Raw genomic sequence first — 21044 nt, forward strand, 5'->3', positions numbered from 1 at the left:
TAAAATTTTATAGATAGAATTAAATAAGTTTACATAAATTATAAAAATAAATATTTACAGTTTATTCAATTATTTTTTAATTTTGATGACAAAAATGTTAAAACTTGATTGCATTAAACTAAAGTTGGATGCCCTGCAGGATAAATATTTAAAAATATTCTGTAAGCTTAAGACCCGTATTATACTGCTTCTTCTATTTTGTTTATTTTCTGAAGCATAATCATCATGTTAAACATAGTTTATGCATCTATTATATATTTGAAAAAAAAAATTATTTTAATTAATTTTATTCTTGCTTACTATTTTAGTGGTTTTCTCCTAACACTTTTTATTCTATTTTCAAGGCTTTTTCCAAAAATTCAATTCCTTTTTCATAGCTGCCTTACTAATACAAAATAATACCAATATTGTTCAAAGTTGGTGAAACTATTACAATTAATAAATAAAATATAAATTTGTTGATAGATAAATATTTTACCCTCTTAAGATTCTGTTAATTTTGCTTCATTGAAAATAGTTAAAGCTTATTCAAATAATTCTAAAGCTTTTTTATTGTTTCCCAAACCCCTATAGGCTTCTGCTAAGTTGTTTAATCCTCTTGCAACTATTATTTTTGTTATATTTATTTTTAATTTATAAACAAATTAAATTCATTACTGTCTGGGTCTGATTATTTTAATTTTTATTTTTTAATCTCTAAAGATTTTTCAAGATTACAAATAGCTTCTGTAAACATGCCTTTCAACAATTAAATAGTACCAACTTCATGTAGAGATATAGCAACTTTATTTTTATGATATCATTAAGAATTGTAAACTTAAATTTAATTTACTCTGCAAGCTGTTATTTCCATACAATTTTTTATCTATTTCATACGATCTTTCAATGCTTTATTTTGCTAACCCAATTTCACCAACATTTTTGTATGCCTCTCCCAACATACTTAGTGTATATGAAACTAAATTTTTAAAAAATTTAATTAAAACATAATATTATAAATATTCAAATTACTAGAAGAATCATCTTTGTTATTAAGATTTTATTCAAGAATTGATAAAATTTCTTTATGCAAATTAATTTGCTCTTTCAATAAACCTTTTTATTAAAGCTTAGCTCCAATTCCATTCCAATCATATGATACTTTTTTAAAAAAAATATTTTAATTATTTATTTATTTTTAAACTGCCTACCAAATTTCAAATCTTCAACTAACTGGTACTATTAACACAATTATGCTGCCTATCTTATATTGGTGATTGCTTCATTAAGATCATCTAAGCTTAAATAAATTTAAGATATCTCCTTAGTAGCAAAAATGATATCTTTTTAAACTTGCAATTAATTAACTTCAGTTGCAGAACTATGGTCTTAAGATTTTTATATAAACTCCCTGTAAGCTTTAATTGATCTATTTTTGTCACTTATTTCGTAATATCCAATTGCAATATTTAAAGTTTCTTAGAGAGTTAAAGGTTTCTTTTTCTTTTTTATTTTTTCAACTATTTTTTTAGAAAGTTCCGAGTCTGTTACTTCGTCTTTATTTTAATCTTATTTTTATTATTCTATTTCCTCCTATTTGTTTTTTTTTAATTCAGATAGCTATTCTTTTACTTTATCTTTGTCATATTTGAATAAATAGTAGATAATCTTTAGGAAATCATCAAGTTGATTTGATTTTTCTTTTTCTTCGAGCTATTTAACCAGATCATCTAACTCACTAATTTCGTATTATTTTGCATTCAAATTATAAACCTATAAAAGACTTTATGCTAGTTAAAACATTGAATAATTATAACTATTAAACTTGTTTGCTTCATTCTAAGTGTACTGGCTATAAAATTCTTTTGGGAGTGAATGTATTTTACCTACTAATTCTGTTTCTTTGTTAGTTAAAATATCTAAAGACAATATTTTATAGCTATCTGAGTTCTTATAATATCCTATGTTATCAACAGTTAAATCATTTATACTGATATTAAGTTCATTTTGAATTTCATACAATAATTCTACTAGCTATGTAAATATTTTTTTCATTGAGCCTTAGGAAAAATATTACTTATTTATTGATCTTTCTTTAATTAAATCAAATAATGTACATTATGGTTTTTGAATAAGGAATACTAGCTTTGTACCATAATTCTTGTCATTTATTTTAACTATGTTTTTAGATATAGGAGAAATATTTTCTGCATATTTATCAGAAAGATAAATATGATAAAGAAAATTAGTTATTGAATTTATAGGTGAAAGTTGTTAATTATCAAATGGAACTACTGCCAAATAATATTTTTAAGATTGCTTTACATCGAAAGCTTCATATAAACTGTAGATACTTGAGTTTATGCTAACCTTCTTTTCAAGTAATCTATGAATTTCCAAATCAGTTTTCATTTCATCTTAAATTAAAGCTTCTATGTTTAATGGACCTAGACTAAAACTAACTTTCTAAGTGCTATCTTTAATAACAACCTTAATATTTGTTTCATCTGCTTCTACTTTATTTTAGAAAACTAAAAACTCATTTTTATCATCTACTATGGTAAAAAACTTATTGCTTTTCCATTAAATTTTCATTTTTAGTTGTACTATTTTCTATAAAAATTGCTAATCAAGCAACTCACCTTTAACATTCACATAAAGGTTAATTAAGTATGAAATGTAAGATGCAAAATGGTCTGCTATATTCTATTATATTTTATCATTTTATAATTCTTTAAGTTTGGTTTCTAATTCCTAAATTTTTTCAAACAAAAACTCTCCTCTCAATGATTATCTACTTTTTTAATTGCTATTCCTTTCTTACTGAATAAGCTAAACTAAATCTAAAATATTTTTAACTTAATCAACATTTTACTCTTCGCTAATGTTTTATTATTTATTTTTTAACCAAGGCCTCATTGCTATCAACCAAATCTTTTTTTTCAATTAAATATTTATATTAGTATCTTTTTTAATTTCTAATTTTTTTAAGTATCTAGAAAATTTAATTAATTTTTAATTTTTGATCTGATGCAACCGTGTAAAAACAGTCGTCAACATATGTACACATACGCAATATTAAAACATGAATGAAATGCAAGTTAAAAAATAAAATACTATTTATTTATAATTATCAAACAATAACTTAATTATATTATTAATTTTTATAGTAGATTTTAAAACTAAAAAAATGTTTACAAGAAATAAAATAATTTAAAGTTACAGTCAATAAATGAATTAATTCATTTAAATATTATAAATATCAAGAATTTTAAGTTTTTTAGTCAATTAAATCTTCCTTATTAACAAATTTAGATATTATGTCATTAATAGCTTCACTATCATCTACTTTTTAAATATTTTCACCCTTCTTTTCCATTATTGTTTCAATATTTTATTTTTTATCATCGAACCAGCCAAGATTATCAGCTACAAGATGCAAACTATCACATTTTTCACATCTAATTAGTACTACCCCTTCATTATAAGCTTTTTTTGTAAAACTACGGGCAGATCTTGTTTCGCAAACACCACAAGTAAATATCATAAGTAATTAACCGTGTTCGAATTCTCTTGCTTTAACACCTTTTATTTGAGAAATCTTACTATAAGAAATTGTATTATCACCTGTTAGAACTGCCTCAACTTTATCTCCAGAGTTTAATTAGTACTCTTTTGTTTCTACTTTCTATTTGGATAACTACTCAATATCAATAGCATCGTTACCATGATTATGATGGTGATCATGGTCATGGTGATGATCATGTCCACAACAACCATCATGATGATGGTGGTGGTGATCTACTCCATGTTCATGATTATGATTTCCTGAAACTGAATTATCTTGATTTTAGTTAGAATTTGCCATACCATGATCATGGTGATGGTGGTGATGATGATGGCCTCCACAACATCCATTCTCATGTTCATGCTCATGGTCTTAGCCTTTCATTTTATTTGAACCACATTCCTTTTATCCACCACAACATCCATGTTCGTGATGATGGTTTTGTTAATTATCTTTCGAAAATGAGTTAAGCAATTCTTTTAATCTAGTGATATCAGGATCTTCCTGGTTTTAATGATTTGGTTATGTTTATTAATTCTAGCAAGTTTCATGATCATGACAGCTTTCTTATTTCGAATGACAAGCTCCATTATTCTAGCAGGTTTTATCAGGATTACTTTTACATCTATTTTAAGAAGAGAATCTAAAAGAAGATAAGTAACATAAATTGCCTTTTAAAGGAAAATTAAAATGATAATTCAAGCCAAATTGTTATTTCTAAAATTTCATTAATTTTCTCAAGAAGTAATTTTATTAGCTTTAGCTCTTGAGTGTATTAAGAGCAATTTTTGATAAGTTCTACATATTCTATTCTTACTTTTTATCTCTATCTAATATTGAAATTTTTAAATAAGCAAAGATTATTTTAATTATATCACAATTAATTTAAAAAGAAAATTTGTCTAAGCACTAACAATATTCTTGAAAAAATATATCTAAAATCAATATAAATATATTAAATAGTATAAAAGCTAACATTTAAAGATTTTTCTGGAATTTAAAAAGTATATATGATTGATGTATGAATAAAAATTAAATATTAAACTAATTTAATATTTTTCATTTAAACCCAAAAAAAAATAATTTAAAATTATTGTTCCATATAAAGATAGGTAGATTGTAAAAAAAATGAATAAAAATTATCGTGTTTTGTTTTTTAAGGATATTTTATTGAAATTTTGCATTAAAATAAGAAAGAAAAAAATTTTTGTAATAAATTGTTCTCAAATAATAATTAGAAAAAATTATTTACAATATTTAAAAAAAAAAGAATAAAAATATTTCATATTTATTTGTATTTAATTTATATTTAATTAAAATAATGAAAATGTGCTGTTATTTAAAAAATTAAATTTAATATCAATTTAAATTAAACAAGATTTACTTGTTATTAAAGTATTTAACAAACTATAATTTATAAAAGGTAAATATTAAAATATCAGTCACAATATAATATAAAGTAAAATAATCAAAATAATTATTTACAACAAAATAATTTAATTTATTTTAATAATATAATTCATAAATAGACTAACTAGATACCTAATTTTACTCAAATAATTCCATAGTATTCTTCTAAATAATAAGCAAATATTTAGGTTTTAAAAAACTCTTGTAAAAAAGAATCAGGATTATTTTTAGAATTAATAATCTCTTCGTGTATTAAAGAATAATCAAGGTTTTTATTTTAATAACCGTTTTTAAAGATTGGTTATTTCGGTATATGCTAAACAATATGATCTAAAAATAATTATTTTGTTAATCTTAATATATTATTTGCTACTTCTTCTTAGTTTTTTCTTTCATCAATTTGATGATCAAAACTAGTTTTATTTCTAGGAGTTAATGTTTTTGCTTATAATTTTTCAAATTATCCTTCTAATTCCATATTTAATATGCAGATGAAATCTGAGTTTTCTTCCTATTTAGTTTTCAATAAACAAATATTAATAACAATATTTGATTTCTAATCAAATTACAAAAACTAAGTCATTCATAAATGAAAAACTCATGTCGTCTAAGTACACAATATTAAAGGAGTCAGAAAATTTTTCTTTAAACTAATTAGATTCTAAGTTTTATTTTGTCTAAAGAAATAGATTAGTGAAAATTTCTACAAATAATTTTAAATTTACATCATTTATTCCAATAATTATTGGTGTAGGAGAATGAAGGTAATCAAAAAGAGACTTAGGTAATGTAGTTATCATAGCATGAGTCCACTTCAAGGGTTTTAATATAGAATGGAATAAAAGTCTATTTATAAAAAAATTGTAAATTTAATTTATAAAATAAGTAATACATAAATTATGATAGAACTGATCTTGACATTGAAACAAATACAACTGATCTTTCAAGAAGTAATGATATATAGAGCTTAACAAAATATTTGATATCTTTAAACTTTTTAAGACAATCTAGCAAACCCCATTAGCACTCAAGATATTAACAATATTCAGCATCTTACATATACAAATTGACATGTTTTTGATCAAGTTCTAATTTAGGCAAGGAGAATCTTCCTGTTTTGAATAAAGGAATTTTAGTATGTAGTAAGGTCGCAAGCTTAGCCTCAATTTCAGATTATAAATTCTATTTGATAAATTTAACATTATTTTATAAAATGATAAAAGTTTGCTTACTTTATAAAAAAATAAATCCATATCATATGGATTAACTGAGTACAACTTTTATGACTTGACTACTTTTACCATACCTATTTATATTAAATTATTTACTTTTGAGTCATTAAATATATTTTACTTAAGATATTTTCAATAACTTCTAGATAAAATTGTATATGAGGAAATTTAGTTACTATACAATAGACAGATTCTACTTCATAGTAAAATTCTTTTTTCAACTTCTATTAAAAATTAAGAAAAATTAAAAACAGTTCATATTAACTTAAAATTACCTTTTAGCTCTTAGATTATTGCTTAGGATCTTTGAAATCAATAAATGTTTTTTATTAAACACAAATGCAATATAATAGATTACTTGGATTTGCTACATCCACAATATCTTTTTATGTTGAAATAGAGTTCTTGTTGCTATTATCATATTTTTCATAAGATTAAATTGTTTTGATGGTAAAAACAAATTAATCAGAACTCATGTTATTCTTATCGTGCATCAGTATCCTAATTTTAAAAAATTAATTAACAACTTAAGTTGGATAATCCATTTAAAATAACTTACTAAAGAAGATCACTTTAGGATTATGTTTTTTGCTTTTATTTTATAAATACTCCATAAGGAAAAGATAATTAATGTACTGTTTCTTCTATTTATCTTGTTTATTCATTAAGCTTAGGATAACTATATATTGTTTCTGCTTTTACTCTAATTAATCAATAAGTAAAATAATTTATTAATAAAATTAAAACTATTTATTTACACTTAAACTTCATTTGTAGTCATTACTCTTTCTTTTATTTATGTTTAATTTGCAGATAGTATAAAAAAATTTTCCATTAAATTATTCTTGCTGACAAACTCTTCATTTAAATAATCTGAATAGCCTTTATCTTAGTTTTAAAATTTTTTTGAAATATCCATCATATTTTTAGGACTTTTTATCTATACTAAATAATTTAAAAATAAATCAATTATAATCATTTAAATTAATTTAGGATAATTTTCTAAAATATGTAATTTATTCTTATTTTAAATTTCATTTAAATTAATTTTTTAAAAATAAAAAAAGTTTGCTTTACCTATTAAATAAATATAATGTGTTACAAAAAAATAAAATATATGATAAATAAGGGGTTGGAGAATTAATTTTTGAGAAGCTATATAATTTTATTTAATGAATAAATTACCTTTTTGCACCTTTTATATACTTTCATTTATGCTAGTTGATTCTATAGATGATTAAATATTACAGCTTCCATAAAATTTACTTTTATCATTAGCATCATTAAACTATTATATTGCTATCTTACTACCTAAACCTATTATTTAACATGAAAATTAACTTTGATAAAAAATTAAGTTTTACCTGAAGAAAAATTGCTGTCAGGTTCATAAATATTAATTTGATTATTATTTTAAAAATTATCATTTATAAAATTATTTTAATTCTAAAATGTTATTTAATTAGAAGCTTTAAATGCATAATTTTGCATATTTAGTATTTTTTAAGGATACAATTCTTTTAAATTACTTTGATATCCATCTAAATTTGAAATTTAGCTTTACATATAATCTTAAGTATTTAATCTTCTTGCTTGAATGTGTTTTATTTAACCTCCTTATAATTCACTTTATTTTTATTCAGAGGAGTATATAACCTAAGAATGTTACTTTTCTGATTTATTATCATTAAATATTATGCTTCCAACTTCAAAAAAAGCAGAGTGTTACGAATGATCATTGTCTTATAGTAGATTTTAGCTATTTTTTAGGTTTATTTATTAATGTTAAGTACTATAAAATTAATTTTAATTATTAAAAGATATCTAAGATTAGCTTATGGAGTTATCCTGATTAAAAATTTTATTTGGTATTCCTTATTATATTTACTAGACTTGCGAATTTTAAGAAATTTAAACTTATTAATTGTTTATTTGGTTCATACTATTAGAGTAGTGCATTTAAGGAAACTATTCAAATATCTTTCTTGTTTTAGTTTAAGATGTAGTTAAATTTTATTATTTTTCTTAAATTTTTTACTACTCCTATAAAGTTTAGTTTCTATGGTGGTATTAATTTTAGTTATTGAAAATCTTCTGATTATTATTTTTATTTGATTGCTTATCATATTGATAATTGCTTTAAGGTTAATTGTTGACTGCAGAGTCTTAATTTAATTCACCATACAATTATGATTTAGGATCAATAAATTAAGCAGTCTATCCTTTTAGTTCTTATCTAAAGTAATTGAGTTAAGGACTTTCTGTAATTCCAAATGTCATTTATTTGGGCTAATGAAAAATAGGTTCATTTTAGTTAGAATCATCATTTAATACATAGCTGTTTGTTAATCTTGTTGTATCTTAGTTATTAAAACTATTTGAATGATTAGATGTATTCATTATCATATTTTATTTAATTTCAAATTCTTTTGGAGTTTATTTACTAGTTATAAGACTTTTATTATTATTATTAATATTAGTATAGCTTGAATTTTCATCAAAATCATCTTCTTCCCTATTACCAGAGTTTTATTAATCATCACTATCTTCATCCTCATCATCAGTGTAATTAGGTTCGTTTTCATGGATTTTATTATTTGATAATTAAAGGCTACCTTCTTTACCCTGTTGTTATATTTTTATAAATATTTAAATAATTTTTTTCTCTAAAAATTTAAAAATATTTTACTTTCTATTTTTATATTATATTATTATCAATATTTATGTTATTGTAATCAGTATTTCCTGCAGACTAAGTTTATTTGTTAATTGGACTGCTATTCTAGCTTGATGAAAATATATTCGAGTTTTAGCTAATTTTTAAGAAGTTTTGCTCATATTTTTTTTAAATATTTTTAAAATTGGATGCTCCGTTATATCTATTATTTGGAGAGTGATCAAACCTAGAACTAGATACTGACAGATTTGATTCATTTAATTAGAGTTTATCATTACTTCTTTGCTTGTTTGATTAGGTATCATTTGGGAATAAATTAATTTGCACTTAAGGAGCTGAGTAAGGGCTAATGTATGTTAATTTATTATCTGTATTATTTACACTATCTGCAGTACTTTGATTTTCTAAATTAGGGATGGCTTTTGAAAAAGTGAACATATTTCTTTGGGATGCTTATGATTCGCTGTTCACATTCCCTTTAGATTATTCTTGCATACTATAAAGCTAATCTGGTTATTAATTTTGATAATTTTAAAAATTGCTATTTTTATTAGAAGAGAAGTTATTTTAATTACTTGAGATGGCATTTTAATTTTGTCCATCTACATATATTGTTGAAACTGGCATTTGAACAAAATTTAATTTGCTATCATTTTAGATAATACTATTTTTGTTAAATAAAGGCTTGGTACTTTCAAAATTTTTTGCTTGGTTTATGTGGTTATCAGTATTTTACTCATCTTATACATTTTCGCTCTACTAATGATCATGAACAAGAAGACTATTTTATTGATTTCCTATTTTTGAGGAATTCATTGATAAAACATTTTTGCATTCTTCTTACAAATTATGAATGACTTTATCTTATTATGATAATTTGTATTATAACTGTTTATTTTGCTCTTGTAGCAGTTTGATAGTTTTTTTTTAATCTTCACACTATTTTTTATATGATTCCTTACTTAGCTAGACCTTAGATAAATCCTACTTTAGCTCTTCATTTTTTTATTAAAGCTACTAATTGAAATTCTTGCTTTACTTAAGTGCTTCGACTAATTTATAGATTTCTTCATTGTTACTTTTGCTTTGGAATTAACTCATTTCACTATTTAACAAAATTTTTTAATTCTATTTTTATCAATATTTTAATAAAAACAGTTGAAATTTTTCCTAATCCTAAGACCTATATTTTTGCAAACTATTTAATAATCCCATATCCAAAATATTTGTTTTTAATCTTTAATTAAGCTACCTCACATCTTTCTGAATGAAAAATTTTTAAATTATTGGTACAGGAGATTATTTAAATAATACATATTTTAAATTCTAAGTAATTCTTATTCCTTGAAATATTTCTGATAAAAAATGTTTAAGTGTACAAAAAATTAATTTTTATTTTAAATAAAAACAATTAGCTATTTTCTAAAATAAATATTGAACACAAAATAAATAAATAATATGTCAATTTAGTTTAAATTTTGCTTATAAAACTATATTTATAAAAAACATGCACTGATAACTTTAATTAATATTTTAAATATGAGTTAAAGCACAAACTAATTAATATAAATTACAGTAAAACAATCAAATTGTTCTTTTTTGCTTTTTATTTAAATATAATTCTGCTAATTCTTGAAAAACTATTACTTATGTTTATTATTATTTACTTAATAAAATAAATCAAATTTATGTTGGCTGTTTTGTAAAATGATTCAATTTAAAACGTCTTCTTATTTTGCAAAAAATTAGTTATCTTGAGTGTTGTCTAGTTAATAATCTTAATTATTTTCTAACTAATCCATTTCTTTAAACAATAGCTAATTTTATTCATCAATATCCATTCCTTAAACATTAGGCAAGAATTTGCTTTTTGCAATTTTCTTTTGTAAATTCATTTATAAAATATTTTTAGATTCTTAATCAGGCTCCTCTTCGCTCATTGAAGATTCGCTATTCATTGGATTAAATTACTTATTTGCATCTTTTTAATATTATTAATGAATTTATAGTGCTAAACTGTTTAATTGTTGTTATTCTTATTCATTCATGTTTTTGATTTTATTATTAACTTTTTTAAATATTTCTTCTATATTTGGATCATTAAGGTTAATGATATCCTCCTGAGGTAAATTTTATGGAATATATGGGTAATCAAAAATTCTAATTTTATTTGTATTAAGGCAATTCCCAGCAAAAAAATCCTCTGGTAAAGAAGTTTCTAAGAACTTTTCTAAAGTAAAATTATCCAAGAAAACATTTTAATCATATTCAGACAAAATGTAAATATAGCAGCCTTTACCAGTAAATTTTTCTCCCCTTTTAAAATCTAGAAATTTCAAACTATTTAGTTTAACTTCATTAATTAGCCTATCATAATATCTTTCCCACTAATGAACTTAGCCATATCTTATTTTAGGGAAAATAATTCTCATTTCAATCTTTTTCCTATGATTTTGTTTACTATAAATTACCTGAAATTTTCAAATATAAAAAATTACCAAATGGGAGGCGATTAAGGGTCTATCGGACTTGGTTCTTGAATCATAGGACGATTTAATCGCTTTTATAACTCTTCGTTTTCTATTTCTTCAATTTCAGAAGAAGTCAATTTCTTTTTGTTAAATTTTTTAAAAGTGTATCTTTCAAATTTTTATCCTTTGCCCTTTTAATAATTAATAAAATAGCTTTAACAATAAAATCAATAATTATATTAAAGTTATTAAATTTTTATGTTGATCGATAAATAAATACCTTCGTACAGCCAATACCAAACTAAATTAAATATCTCCTAATTTGTTACTTGCCTATTCCAAATAATTTCGACGCCTTATTTACTGTCATTTCTTAATTATTAAGGAAAAGATAGGTCATTTGCTTTATTTTTTCAGAGTTAAGCATAAAAGGAGGAGCTCTCTTTGTTTCTTTTTTTTACTTAGATTACTTTCTTTCTTCATAAATTCTCCATTAATTCTAGACTATTCTTGGTGTCGACTCATATCCGAGTTAGATAAGAATAGTATTTATCTCTTCATTAGTATATTCCCTTTACTTTAATGAGACTATGAGACTTTTTGCCTCTATGTTTATAGGCTAAGAAGTTAAATTCATGGTTATATAGATTAAAATCGCAAGGTATGTACAAAATATATTCAGGTAGTTTTTTTTCTTTTTAATCCTTAAATTATTTTTAAAAATAAATAAATAATTAATTAATTATTTTAAAGAAGAATTGAATAATCTATATATATATACAAAAATAAATAACACTCATTGTATAAAACATTTAAAAAGTTTATTCATGTATATTTTTTTTAAGTTTTATAATAATTAATAGTGTGGTAAGAAGGTAATTTTTAATCTTAACAACCTATATATTAATTGAAAATTCTATTTGGCTTTTTTTAATTATCTTCTAATAATTTTCCCATTTATAAAAAAAAATGAACCCATAAATACAAAATTAATTTTTAAAGTTGGGATATATCAAAATTATCTGCTTAATTAAATAATCACAAAAAAAAATTTTTATATCAATATCCATTAAAAATAAATATATGTTACCAAAATAAATATAAGGATGATTTATTTGCAACAGCGAGATCTATATGATCCATGAAAACTTCATTTACGTCGATAATCTGATTTTTTTTAGCTTTCATTTTAGCGGTTTTACACAAAATAACGAGTTTGAAAACAAATAAAAGCACATATTTATCAATTACTTATTTTATATTTTTAAAAGAAATTGATCTATATTGAATGATTTATTAATTAAAGACACTAATATTTTTTTTAATTAATAAATGCTATCAACCCATAATTTTTATCATTCAAATTAGGAGCATTATAAAGAGATATCAAAGTAAATTAAATTAAAGTAATAAAGATATTTTTAAAGATTAAATAAATAAATAGTTAAACATGATGTATAAAACGCATGGAAAGAGGTTTGTAGTTAACCCTACTGAACCCAGGGTTAAGCCATCCCTCGATGAATCCATACCAATCGTCTGATTATTTTTTATATTATAAAGTATTAGGCTTGATATTAAAATATATTATTTTAAAAAGTTAAATATTATTTTATTAATAATTTACTTTCGATGCTTGAAAATATTCTAGAAATGAACTTATAATATTTGTTGAATTTCGTAATACTTAAAACTAACCAGACTAAAAAATGCGAAATATCTTTACCTAATACGCTAAAATATATATATTATTTCTATGTGTTTGAAATATCAGAAAGAAGATACTATTTTTTTTACTTTTAATTAAATTTTTAAAGATATTTCAGTCTTTTTTTGAACAAAAAATATTAAATCAATCATTTTCAATTAATTAATTGGCAATAAGTATTAGAAACAAATGAAAAGGGTTCTTAGCATCATAAATAAGAGCAAATTTGCTTTTAGCTCTGACTAACCTCTAGCAAAAACTGCTCTTTGTGAATTTCACAAGTCTTAATTAAATGCAAAAATGGTCGAATTTGCAGGTAACCATATCACTTATTATTAAACCTTATTTTTGATATTGATTTGATTGATTAATAGATTTTTGTAATATATGAACTCCTATTTATCAAAATTATTAATAACAAAGGATACGAAATGCCTGTTTAGTACAAAGAAGGAGTTCTTAAAGAGCATTTACATACTAGAGAAAGTGCTTCACTATTTGATGTCTCCCATATGGGTTAAGTGAAGTAAATAAAATAAAAGTTTTGAAAATAATAATCATTATTTATAATATTAATAGGATTAGAGGTAAAGATTCTGTTGACTTTATTGAAAAGCTTATTGTTGGTGATATCAGAGGTATATTTCAATATTTTTTTCTATTTTAAAAATAAATATTTCAAGATGTAATTAGCAGATAAGTTTACAAAAGACAATAAGGAATTCCATATAGATTTCTTAAATTTACAACAAGAAAAAAAATATAATAAAATAAATAAATAATAAACAAATAAAATTTAATAAAGTATGATAAAAGAAATCAAAGCAAATTATGAATTGAAATTAAATGTTAAAAAAATTAATAATTAAATATTATTTTATTATTAAATATCTAAAATTTCTAAAACTTATGAAAAATAGGTAAGCCTGTAGCTGAAGGCTTTTTGAGTCTCATTTTGAACAAAAATGCAGGCATTATTGATGATACAATTGTTACTAAGTTCGATGACCACATGTAATAATAAAATTAATTAATATTTTAAAGATATCTATATTTTAAATATTAGTCACATGGTTGTTAACGGTGCTAACAAGTATATTGATTTAGAACACATGAAAAAATTAAAAGAAGAATTTTTTGCTAATTCTGATGTCTCAATCGAATATTTAGATACAAGATAACTTATTGCAATTCAAGGTTTAAAATTTTTTTTTTTTATTGTAATTTCTAAAATCTTATTTAAAAATTAGGTCCTAAAGCTGCTTAAGTTTTATAAAATCTTACAGATACTGATTTATCAAAAATTAAATTTATGCATCATGTTGATCTTACTCTTAAAGGAGGTATGAAGGTCAATGCATGCAGATGTGGATACACTGGAGAAGACGGTTTTGAAATCAGTGTTAGTGAATAAGAAGCTGTTTAATTAGCTGAGTTACTTTTGGCAAATCCACTTTTAAAACCTGCTGGTCTAGGTGCAAGAGATTCTCTTAGAGTTGAAGCTGGTCTTTGCTTGCACGGATAAGATATGAGCCCTTAAATCTCTCCTGCTGAAGCCACCTTACTCTGGACAGTTAGAAAGACAGTAAATATAATTAATTAAATTAGAAATTTAATTTAAAATAAAATTATTTAATAGAAGGATAATCCTTTCCCAGAAAAGTAAAAGTTCTTAGGAAGTGAAGTTTTAGCAAAACAAAGAAAAGTATATCAACTTTAAATAGTTTAGCAAAATAATCAAATTATTTTTAATTAGGAGGGAGTTTCTTAGAAGAGAGTTGGATTTGCAGTAAAAAATAATGGTATTATCAGATAAGGATGTGATGTACTTGATGAATAAGGAAACAAAGTTGGTCACGTTAGCAGTGGTACTTATTCCCCTATATTAAAAAAAGGAGTTGGAATGATTTTTGTTCCTCCTGCTCTTTCATCAGTAATATTTATTTATTTAAATAGATATTAGTTAATATTATTATGCTAAATATAATTTTATATATATAGGTTGGCTAATAACTTAAGGCTGTTTCTAAAGGTAAAGAATTCCCAATCGAAGTAACCAAAATGCCATTCGTAGAAGCTAAATACTACAGAGGATAATGAAAAATAAAAAATATTTTTTCATTTTAAGTCATCATTATTTATGTTATTTCATGTAAATTAAATAAGGAAGTAAAACTTTAAAATAATGTTATAAATTTTTTTTTAACATTAAATGTATAAATTATAATTAAAAAATTATTATGCTTTGAGAGAGGATTTTATATTCTTTTTATTTAAAAACAATTTATTAAAATTAATATTTAATTTAAAAATAAATTTAATTTTGAGATTTATAAATGATATTTTACAAAGTAACTATTTGACTAAAATAACAACTTTATTAAAATTAGTTTCAAATAATTACAAATTGGATTCTTAATTATAAAAAAGCTTATCTGAGAGCGAGCTTGTTAGTTAAATTTTAAAGGTGTAAATATTATAGAAAAGAAAAGAAAATAAAATAATAAGCATTGAATAAGACATTTTCATAAATCAAACAAGCAAAAAATTAAATTAATTAGTTAACTAGTTTTTTATTGGAATTATTTTTTAATTATTAAGATAATCAAATTTATATATATTTAATAAAATAATAGAAAAATAGATGGATACTTAAAAGAAAATATATACTTAGCCTTAAGCAAGATAAGATAAAAAATCTTTATACTTACTGATAATTGATTTTGTAACAATAAGTATTATATTTATAATAGTTTGTTATTCTTGCTTTGCCTCACATAGAACGTTATCATATTTAATTATTTTCTAAGGTATTTCTCATGTGTTTGTGCTTTCACTTAATCTAAAAATTACATTTTCCAAAAATACATTTACAAAGGATTGCTTATAAGAGGAATTAACAGCAACTAAAGCACAAGCTATGGAAATTAATCCTCACAAGTTAAAGTTTTGTAAGATTTTAAGCAGCAGAGTATTAAATTATTTTTATGAAATTATAAGGTTCTCAGCTTATTTTACTTTTATAGAAGCCCTTCTTTAATTCCAAAGTAGAATTTAGTTTAGTATAATAATTATTTCCTTTATATCAGCTTTTTCAAGCTCTACTTTATTAAAAATTGAGAACAAAAAAATTTAAATAATAAGCACTCTATTACAATAAACATATACATTCATTCGATTAATCCACTTATGTGATTACAATATTGAGGAGTATATTTTGAATTTTCTGCTTATTATCTACATTTTATCCTAGAGATTTTATTCAGAAGATGCATCCTCTTAAGATTATCACGATCCTTAAAAAAGAAATATAATGGGATAATTAATAGTAAAATTTTATAGGAGTTTACTTTAAGTTATACCTGAAGGTTTAGCAATTATTAACCTAGATAAAAAATTACTGTATGCTAATCCTACTTTAAAAAAAATTTTTTAAGTAAATAAGAAAGAAGATATATTAAATGCCTTAATGAACTTAGGAAAGAGTGATGAGCAAGAAGGAAAAGAAAAAATTTTTAAAAGCCCAAAGTTATTAGAATAAAAAACGATAAATAAAAGGAAGAAGATGCAAACACTCATCCCACATCTAGACAAACATTTTTTTTAAGCATAAAATGAAATTAGATAAACTAGCTAAAGCAAATAGATAGAAATTTTAAAAAATTCTACTTCTAGATAATAATAAACACAGAGTACGTTTGCTATATTTGAAAGAGATATTATTTGCGAGGATTCATAAAAGAATTAGTGTTTTGCAAATTAAGGAGATGTGAAATAACCTACAGGTTAATAAAATATAAAAGTTTCCATGTACAATAACGAAAATGATAATTCAGATAAAGATTAATAATAAATACAAGAAAAAGCATAAGAAAATTTTAGTATAGAAGAAGACAAAGAATAATGCGAAATCAATTAAGAATTTTAAAGTAAGTCATAAAATCAAAAAAATCGCTTAAGCTATCAAAAATCTAGAAAGTCTATTAAAAATCTAACGTCTATTCCCAAGTTCAACCTATAAGATACACATTTTGATGCAGTATTTATGTTTGATTAATTAATTTTTTTAATTCTATTATAATTAAAAGATAGGAAGCAAAGACATTCAAAAGTAACAATTCAAAGATATTGTGAATTAAAATAACAATTCAGATACAGAATCAGAAGAAAGTGAAATATTATCCATAGAGGATTTAGGGATTGATATAGATGAAGATGAGCATATTCACAAATTATAATTATAGTTTATTCAAGATAGTTTAAAATAAGTAAACTATAATTAAAATATTATGAGTGACTCTAATTTAATCAAGTATAACCAAAGCAAAGTATTTGATTAAATAAATAGTGATTTAGGACTAAAATAGCCGAATAATAATTTTTCATCTTAAAAGAGCTAAAATATAAATAACCTAAATGATACTCAAAATTTTAATATATAGATTGCAGAGACTCAAAAAAATGGCTAGTAAAATTAGTTTGACGATACATATAAAAGCAATAACAATCAATCAAATATGCATGAAAGTTGTAATAAAGAAATGGTGACATTAAATTCTCCAAAATAAGAATATTCATTCTATGACTCCATGCTATAAAATTCAAAATTTCGTTCAGGAAAGCCGTTTCTAAATAATAAAACAAAAGAAAATAAATATAATAATTTATAGAATAGTAAAAAACTTAAACAGTATAATCCAGATCAGCATGAATAAGATGATAATTTTAATATTTAGAAAAAAGAAAAATCAATCTTAAGAGTTTTTAAAAATGGTAAAATATCTTCATTTTTTACTTTTAAAATACTAAATAAATAATATTATTTAATTTATTTTTATCAAACATGTGTTGTCAAAATAATCAATAAATTCTATAAATATAATAACAGGCGATTCTAATAAGGATATTTATCTTTAATAAACAAATGTAGATTAAATAACAGATGATCTTTTCAAACGATACTTACAAAAATAAAATCCAAACATAAATTATTCTGATAAAAATAAAAATATTTAGGTAAATAATAAAAAAAGTACTTCCTTCTTACAAAAGTTTAACTTTAAAAGTATGAGAGATGATATAAAAAATTTGGTTAGTCAAAACAGAAACAAATTTAATAGAGTTAATTCCTTTATTTCTCATTTAAAAAAAATTAATTAATCTAATGAAGATAGCTATATTTAAGAAAATAATTTCATTACTAAATTATGTGTAAATTTTTTTTAATTTTAGAGTATTTTAAAAATTAAATATTTATTATAGATAAAAAAGAAAAACAAAGAATTTATTTTACAGTTCATTCTAATAGACTTGGATATTGATAAGTAAAAAAGCAACCCATTAATATTAATATTAGTTCAAGATGCTTGGAAAGAGTTATATCAGAAAAAGGTTGACGACCTTCAGAAGAATAAGATGAAAATATTTGGTAGTCTCTCACATGAGCTGAGAACTCCTCTAAATTGCTCGATATCAATGCTTGAGGTTTTAAAGGATCAACTTTCATAATAAAATCCTTAATATATTAATGAATATATTAATCCTGCACTCTTCTCAAATAAACTTCTTTTGAACTAAATTAATGATATACTTGATTTTGTATAGATGGATAGTGGCAAATTTAAGTATAGTTTCTTTGACTTTAATATAGAAAATTTATTGAAAGATTGTACAAAACTTGTAAGCTTGTAAGCATAAATGAAAAACTTGGAATTATACACTATATATGATCCTAATGTACCAGAGATAATATGTTCTGACCCTAATAGAATCAGATAAATTATTCTAAATTTTCTTTCTAACTCTCTTAAATTTACTTAATCTGGATACATAGAAATTGGGATTAAGCTTGTAGATGTTGGGATTTATAATATTTATGTCAGAGATACTGGAATTGGTATTACTGAATCAAATTTAGAAAATCTTTTTGATTTCTGTGGAAAAGTAAGTTTTTATTTATTATTTTTTATATATTAACATTTATTATAGATGATAATTTTTAATCGATACTTAAAATCCTTTTTTGATTTAATTAATAATAGATAAACTATAACAAAAAAGATGAAGTTCTAAATAATCAAGGTTGTGGTTTAGGACTCACTATTTCCAATTCTATTGCTAAGGATTTGATTGACAGAAATTAATATGAGGGAGGTATCAAGGTTGAATCCAAATATGGTGAAGGATCTACCTTCAGTATTTTAATTTAAGATAGGAGAGAAGTTTTAGCTATCAAAAAACAATCAAAATATTTTAAAATGTCCTCTTATAATAAGAATATTGAGTAGCTGATATAAATAACAAGCAAATAATATGATGATAAAAGTTTGAACAGTGATAAAGATAATATAAAAAATAACATATCTGATGTTTAAAAAAATAGAAGTTTATCAAATTAATTTGGTCAGTCAAGTCTAGCTTATAATTTTAATGGAATAAACTAGAATGATTTTCATTTTGAAAATTTTAAAAAGCAGTAGAGTAATTTCAATTATTTTACTTAAAATAAACCAAGTATTGATAACCATTTGAGTAAAATTGATTCTGCAACAATAATTGAAGAAGAAGAGGAAAGTAAAAAAATAAAATTCTAACCTCAAATCAAAATCAATCATTCTCCATGGCTCAAATAGGATTCTAACCATATTTAAGCTAGATTATTTTAATAAAATAGTTTTCAGTAAAAATAAGACAATAATAAAAATAATTAAAATAGTTTGAAGGAAAACTCATAATTTAGTAAATAATCATAATTTTTTTCTCTTTTACAGATTGATGATATTGAAAAAGTCTAATCAGAGAATTCATACATCTAAAATTAAAAGTAACTAGTATCTTAATCAATGACACATATTTGCAATAAGTAAACATAAAATACATCTCGTAAGAAGAGTTTTTACAACTAAAACACATAAAACTCAAACTAAAAATCATAAAATAACAAGATTAATATTATTGACTTAGAATAGAAATCTCAATTAGAGTAGGAAGGTTTTACTTCTTATATTATACAAAATAACAAAAAAACTGAGAATTCTGCTTCTTTGACTTATGTTCAGAACCCATTAAGCCCTTTTGAAAAATAAAGATAAACTTTGTTTTCTAGGACAAACAAATAACTATCATCAACTTCAATTATGCAATAACCATTAGATAACTTTTAGTAAGATGAGAAAAAATTAAATTAAAGTATTAATATGCACCCTGAAGTTTAATCAGGTGGGACAATCGTATAATAAATTGTAAATATTAATTAATAAACTCTATGTACATGCCCTTAGATAATTATAGTTGATGATAATCAATTTAATCTCTACGCTCTTTCAAAAATAATTAAATAATTTAAATTTTAGTGTTTAACAATTTCAAATAGCTTGGAAACCATGCATAAAATTAAGTAAATGTTTAGCTAGAAGTGCTGTTTAATGCCAAAAATTATTTTTATGGATATTGATATGCCAATAAAAGACGGCTATCAAGTGGCATCAGAAATAAATTAATTTTATAAAGATGCTGGTATAACTAATTTACCTACAATCATAGCATGCACTTCATATGTAGGCCAAGAAGATAAAGATATGGCATTTTAATCTGGCATGAATGATTTCATTAATAAACCTATCTTAAAGAATGCTTTCGTTTAATTATTAATTAATTGGTAACATCTTTTCATTTGAATAAGTTAAAATAATTTTTTTACTATTAATTTGGTAATAAGTTAAATATAATTATTATTAATTATTTAAATTTCAAAATTAGTTAATTATTTAATTGTAGATATTTATTTCAATCAAAATATTTTTTTTATACACTTTATACTTTATGATAAAAAATAATTTTGTCTTTATTTAATTTTCGAATATTAAATTAAAAATTTTTAATTCATTAACTTTTTCATTAAAACAAAATCTTCTATTAAAAGAAATTTTATATTTATCAAATAATTTTTTTTTCCTTTTAAAGTTTTATTTTGAAAATATTATCTTTTATTTGATTAATA

At 22.4% G+C, this 21044-nt stretch overlaps 8 protein-coding genes across 8 annotated transcripts; 3 read left to right on the forward strand and 5 right to left on the reverse strand. All coding sequences in view use genetic code 6, as the record gives it.

Moving 5' to 3' along the window:
• Positions 1-65: 65 nt before the first annotated feature.
• On the reverse strand, positions 66-2898 carry TTHERM_00499340 (tetratricopeptide repeat protein; the record flags this gene model as incomplete). The annotated part of the gene is made up of 7 exons (XM_001022192.1): positions 66-247; positions 301-426; positions 479-604; positions 658-783; positions 833-958; positions 1012-1140; positions 1191-2898. The coding sequence occupies 7 exons, from the start codon at positions 2896-2898 to the stop codon at positions 66-68; spliced, it is 2523 nt and encodes an 840-aa protein (XP_001022192.1).
• Positions 2899-3241: 343 nt separating this feature from the next.
• On the reverse strand, positions 3242-4411 carry TTHERM_00499350 (DNL zinc finger protein; the record flags this gene model as incomplete). The annotated part of the gene is made up of 1 exon (XM_001022193.4): positions 3242-4411. Exon 1 carries the CDS (start codon positions 4349-4351, stop codon positions 3242-3244), a length of 1110 nt encoding a protein of 369 aa, XP_001022193.3. The 5' UTR covers positions 4352-4411.
• Positions 4412-5099: 688 nt separating this feature from the next.
• TTHERM_00499360 (DENN (AEX-3) domain protein) lies at positions 5100-9967 on the reverse strand (the record flags this gene model as incomplete). The annotated part of the gene is made up of 13 exons (XM_001022194.2): positions 5100-5468; positions 5527-5634; positions 5683-5803; positions 5850-6139; positions 6190-6263; positions 6311-6413; positions 6465-6690; positions 6749-6892; positions 6948-7134; positions 7375-7506; positions 7554-8814; positions 8879-9375; positions 9442-9967. The coding sequence occupies 13 exons, from the start codon at positions 9965-9967 to the stop codon at positions 5100-5102; spliced, it is 4038 nt and encodes a 1345-aa protein (XP_001022194.2).
• A 611-nt stretch (positions 9968-10578) lies between these two features.
• TTHERM_00499370 (hypothetical protein) lies at positions 10579-11974 on the reverse strand (the record flags this gene model as incomplete). Its single annotated transcript, XM_001022195.3, has 3 exons — positions 10579-11311; positions 11365-11528; positions 11618-11974. 3 exons carry the CDS (start codon positions 11972-11974, stop codon positions 10579-10581), a joined length of 1254 nt encoding a protein of 417 aa, XP_001022195.1.
• A 188-nt stretch (positions 11975-12162) lies between these two features.
• Positions 12163-12491, reverse strand: TTHERM_000499371 (hypothetical protein; the record flags this gene model as incomplete). Its single annotated transcript, XM_012799237.1, has 2 exons — positions 12163-12362; positions 12428-12491. The coding sequence occupies 2 exons, from the start codon at positions 12489-12491 to the stop codon at positions 12163-12165; spliced, it is 264 nt and encodes an 87-aa protein (XP_012654691.1).
• Positions 12492-12625: 134 nt separating this feature from the next.
• On the forward strand, positions 12626-12834 carry TTHERM_000499373 (hypothetical protein; the record flags this gene model as incomplete). Its single annotated transcript, XM_012799238.1, has 2 exons — positions 12626-12728; positions 12782-12834. The coding sequence occupies 2 exons, from the start codon at positions 12626-12628 to the stop codon at positions 12832-12834; spliced, it is 156 nt and encodes a 51-aa protein (XP_012654692.1).
• Positions 12835-13234: 400 nt separating this feature from the next.
• Positions 13235-15145, forward strand: TTHERM_000499375 (glycine cleavage system T protein; the record flags this gene model as incomplete). Its single annotated transcript, XM_012799239.1, has 9 exons — positions 13235-13361; positions 13469-13571; positions 13625-13683; positions 13966-14059; positions 14112-14242; positions 14296-14630; positions 14685-14750; positions 14802-14978; positions 15047-15145. The coding sequence occupies 9 exons, from the start codon at positions 13235-13237 to the stop codon at positions 15143-15145; spliced, it is 1191 nt and encodes a 396-aa protein (XP_012654693.1).
• Positions 15146-16262: 1117 nt separating this feature from the next.
• Positions 16263-20721, forward strand: TTHERM_00499390 (ATPase, histidine kinase-, DNA gyrase B, putative; the record flags this gene model as incomplete). The annotated part of the gene is made up of 5 exons (XM_001022197.2): positions 16263-17084; positions 17134-17818; positions 17934-18256; positions 18308-18988; positions 19087-20721. The coding sequence occupies exons 1-5, from the start codon at positions 16359-16361 to the stop codon at positions 20719-20721; spliced, it is 4050 nt and encodes a 1349-aa protein (XP_001022197.2). The 5' UTR covers positions 16263-16358.
• Positions 20722-21044: the final 323 nt, after the last annotated feature.

This window comes from Tetrahymena thermophila (assembly GCF_000189635.1).
Source record: "Tetrahymena thermophila SB210 genomic scaffold scf_8254487, whole genome shotgun sequence".
Lineage (NCBI taxonomy): Eukaryota > Ciliophora > Oligohymenophorea > Hymenostomatida > Tetrahymenidae > Tetrahymena > Tetrahymena thermophila.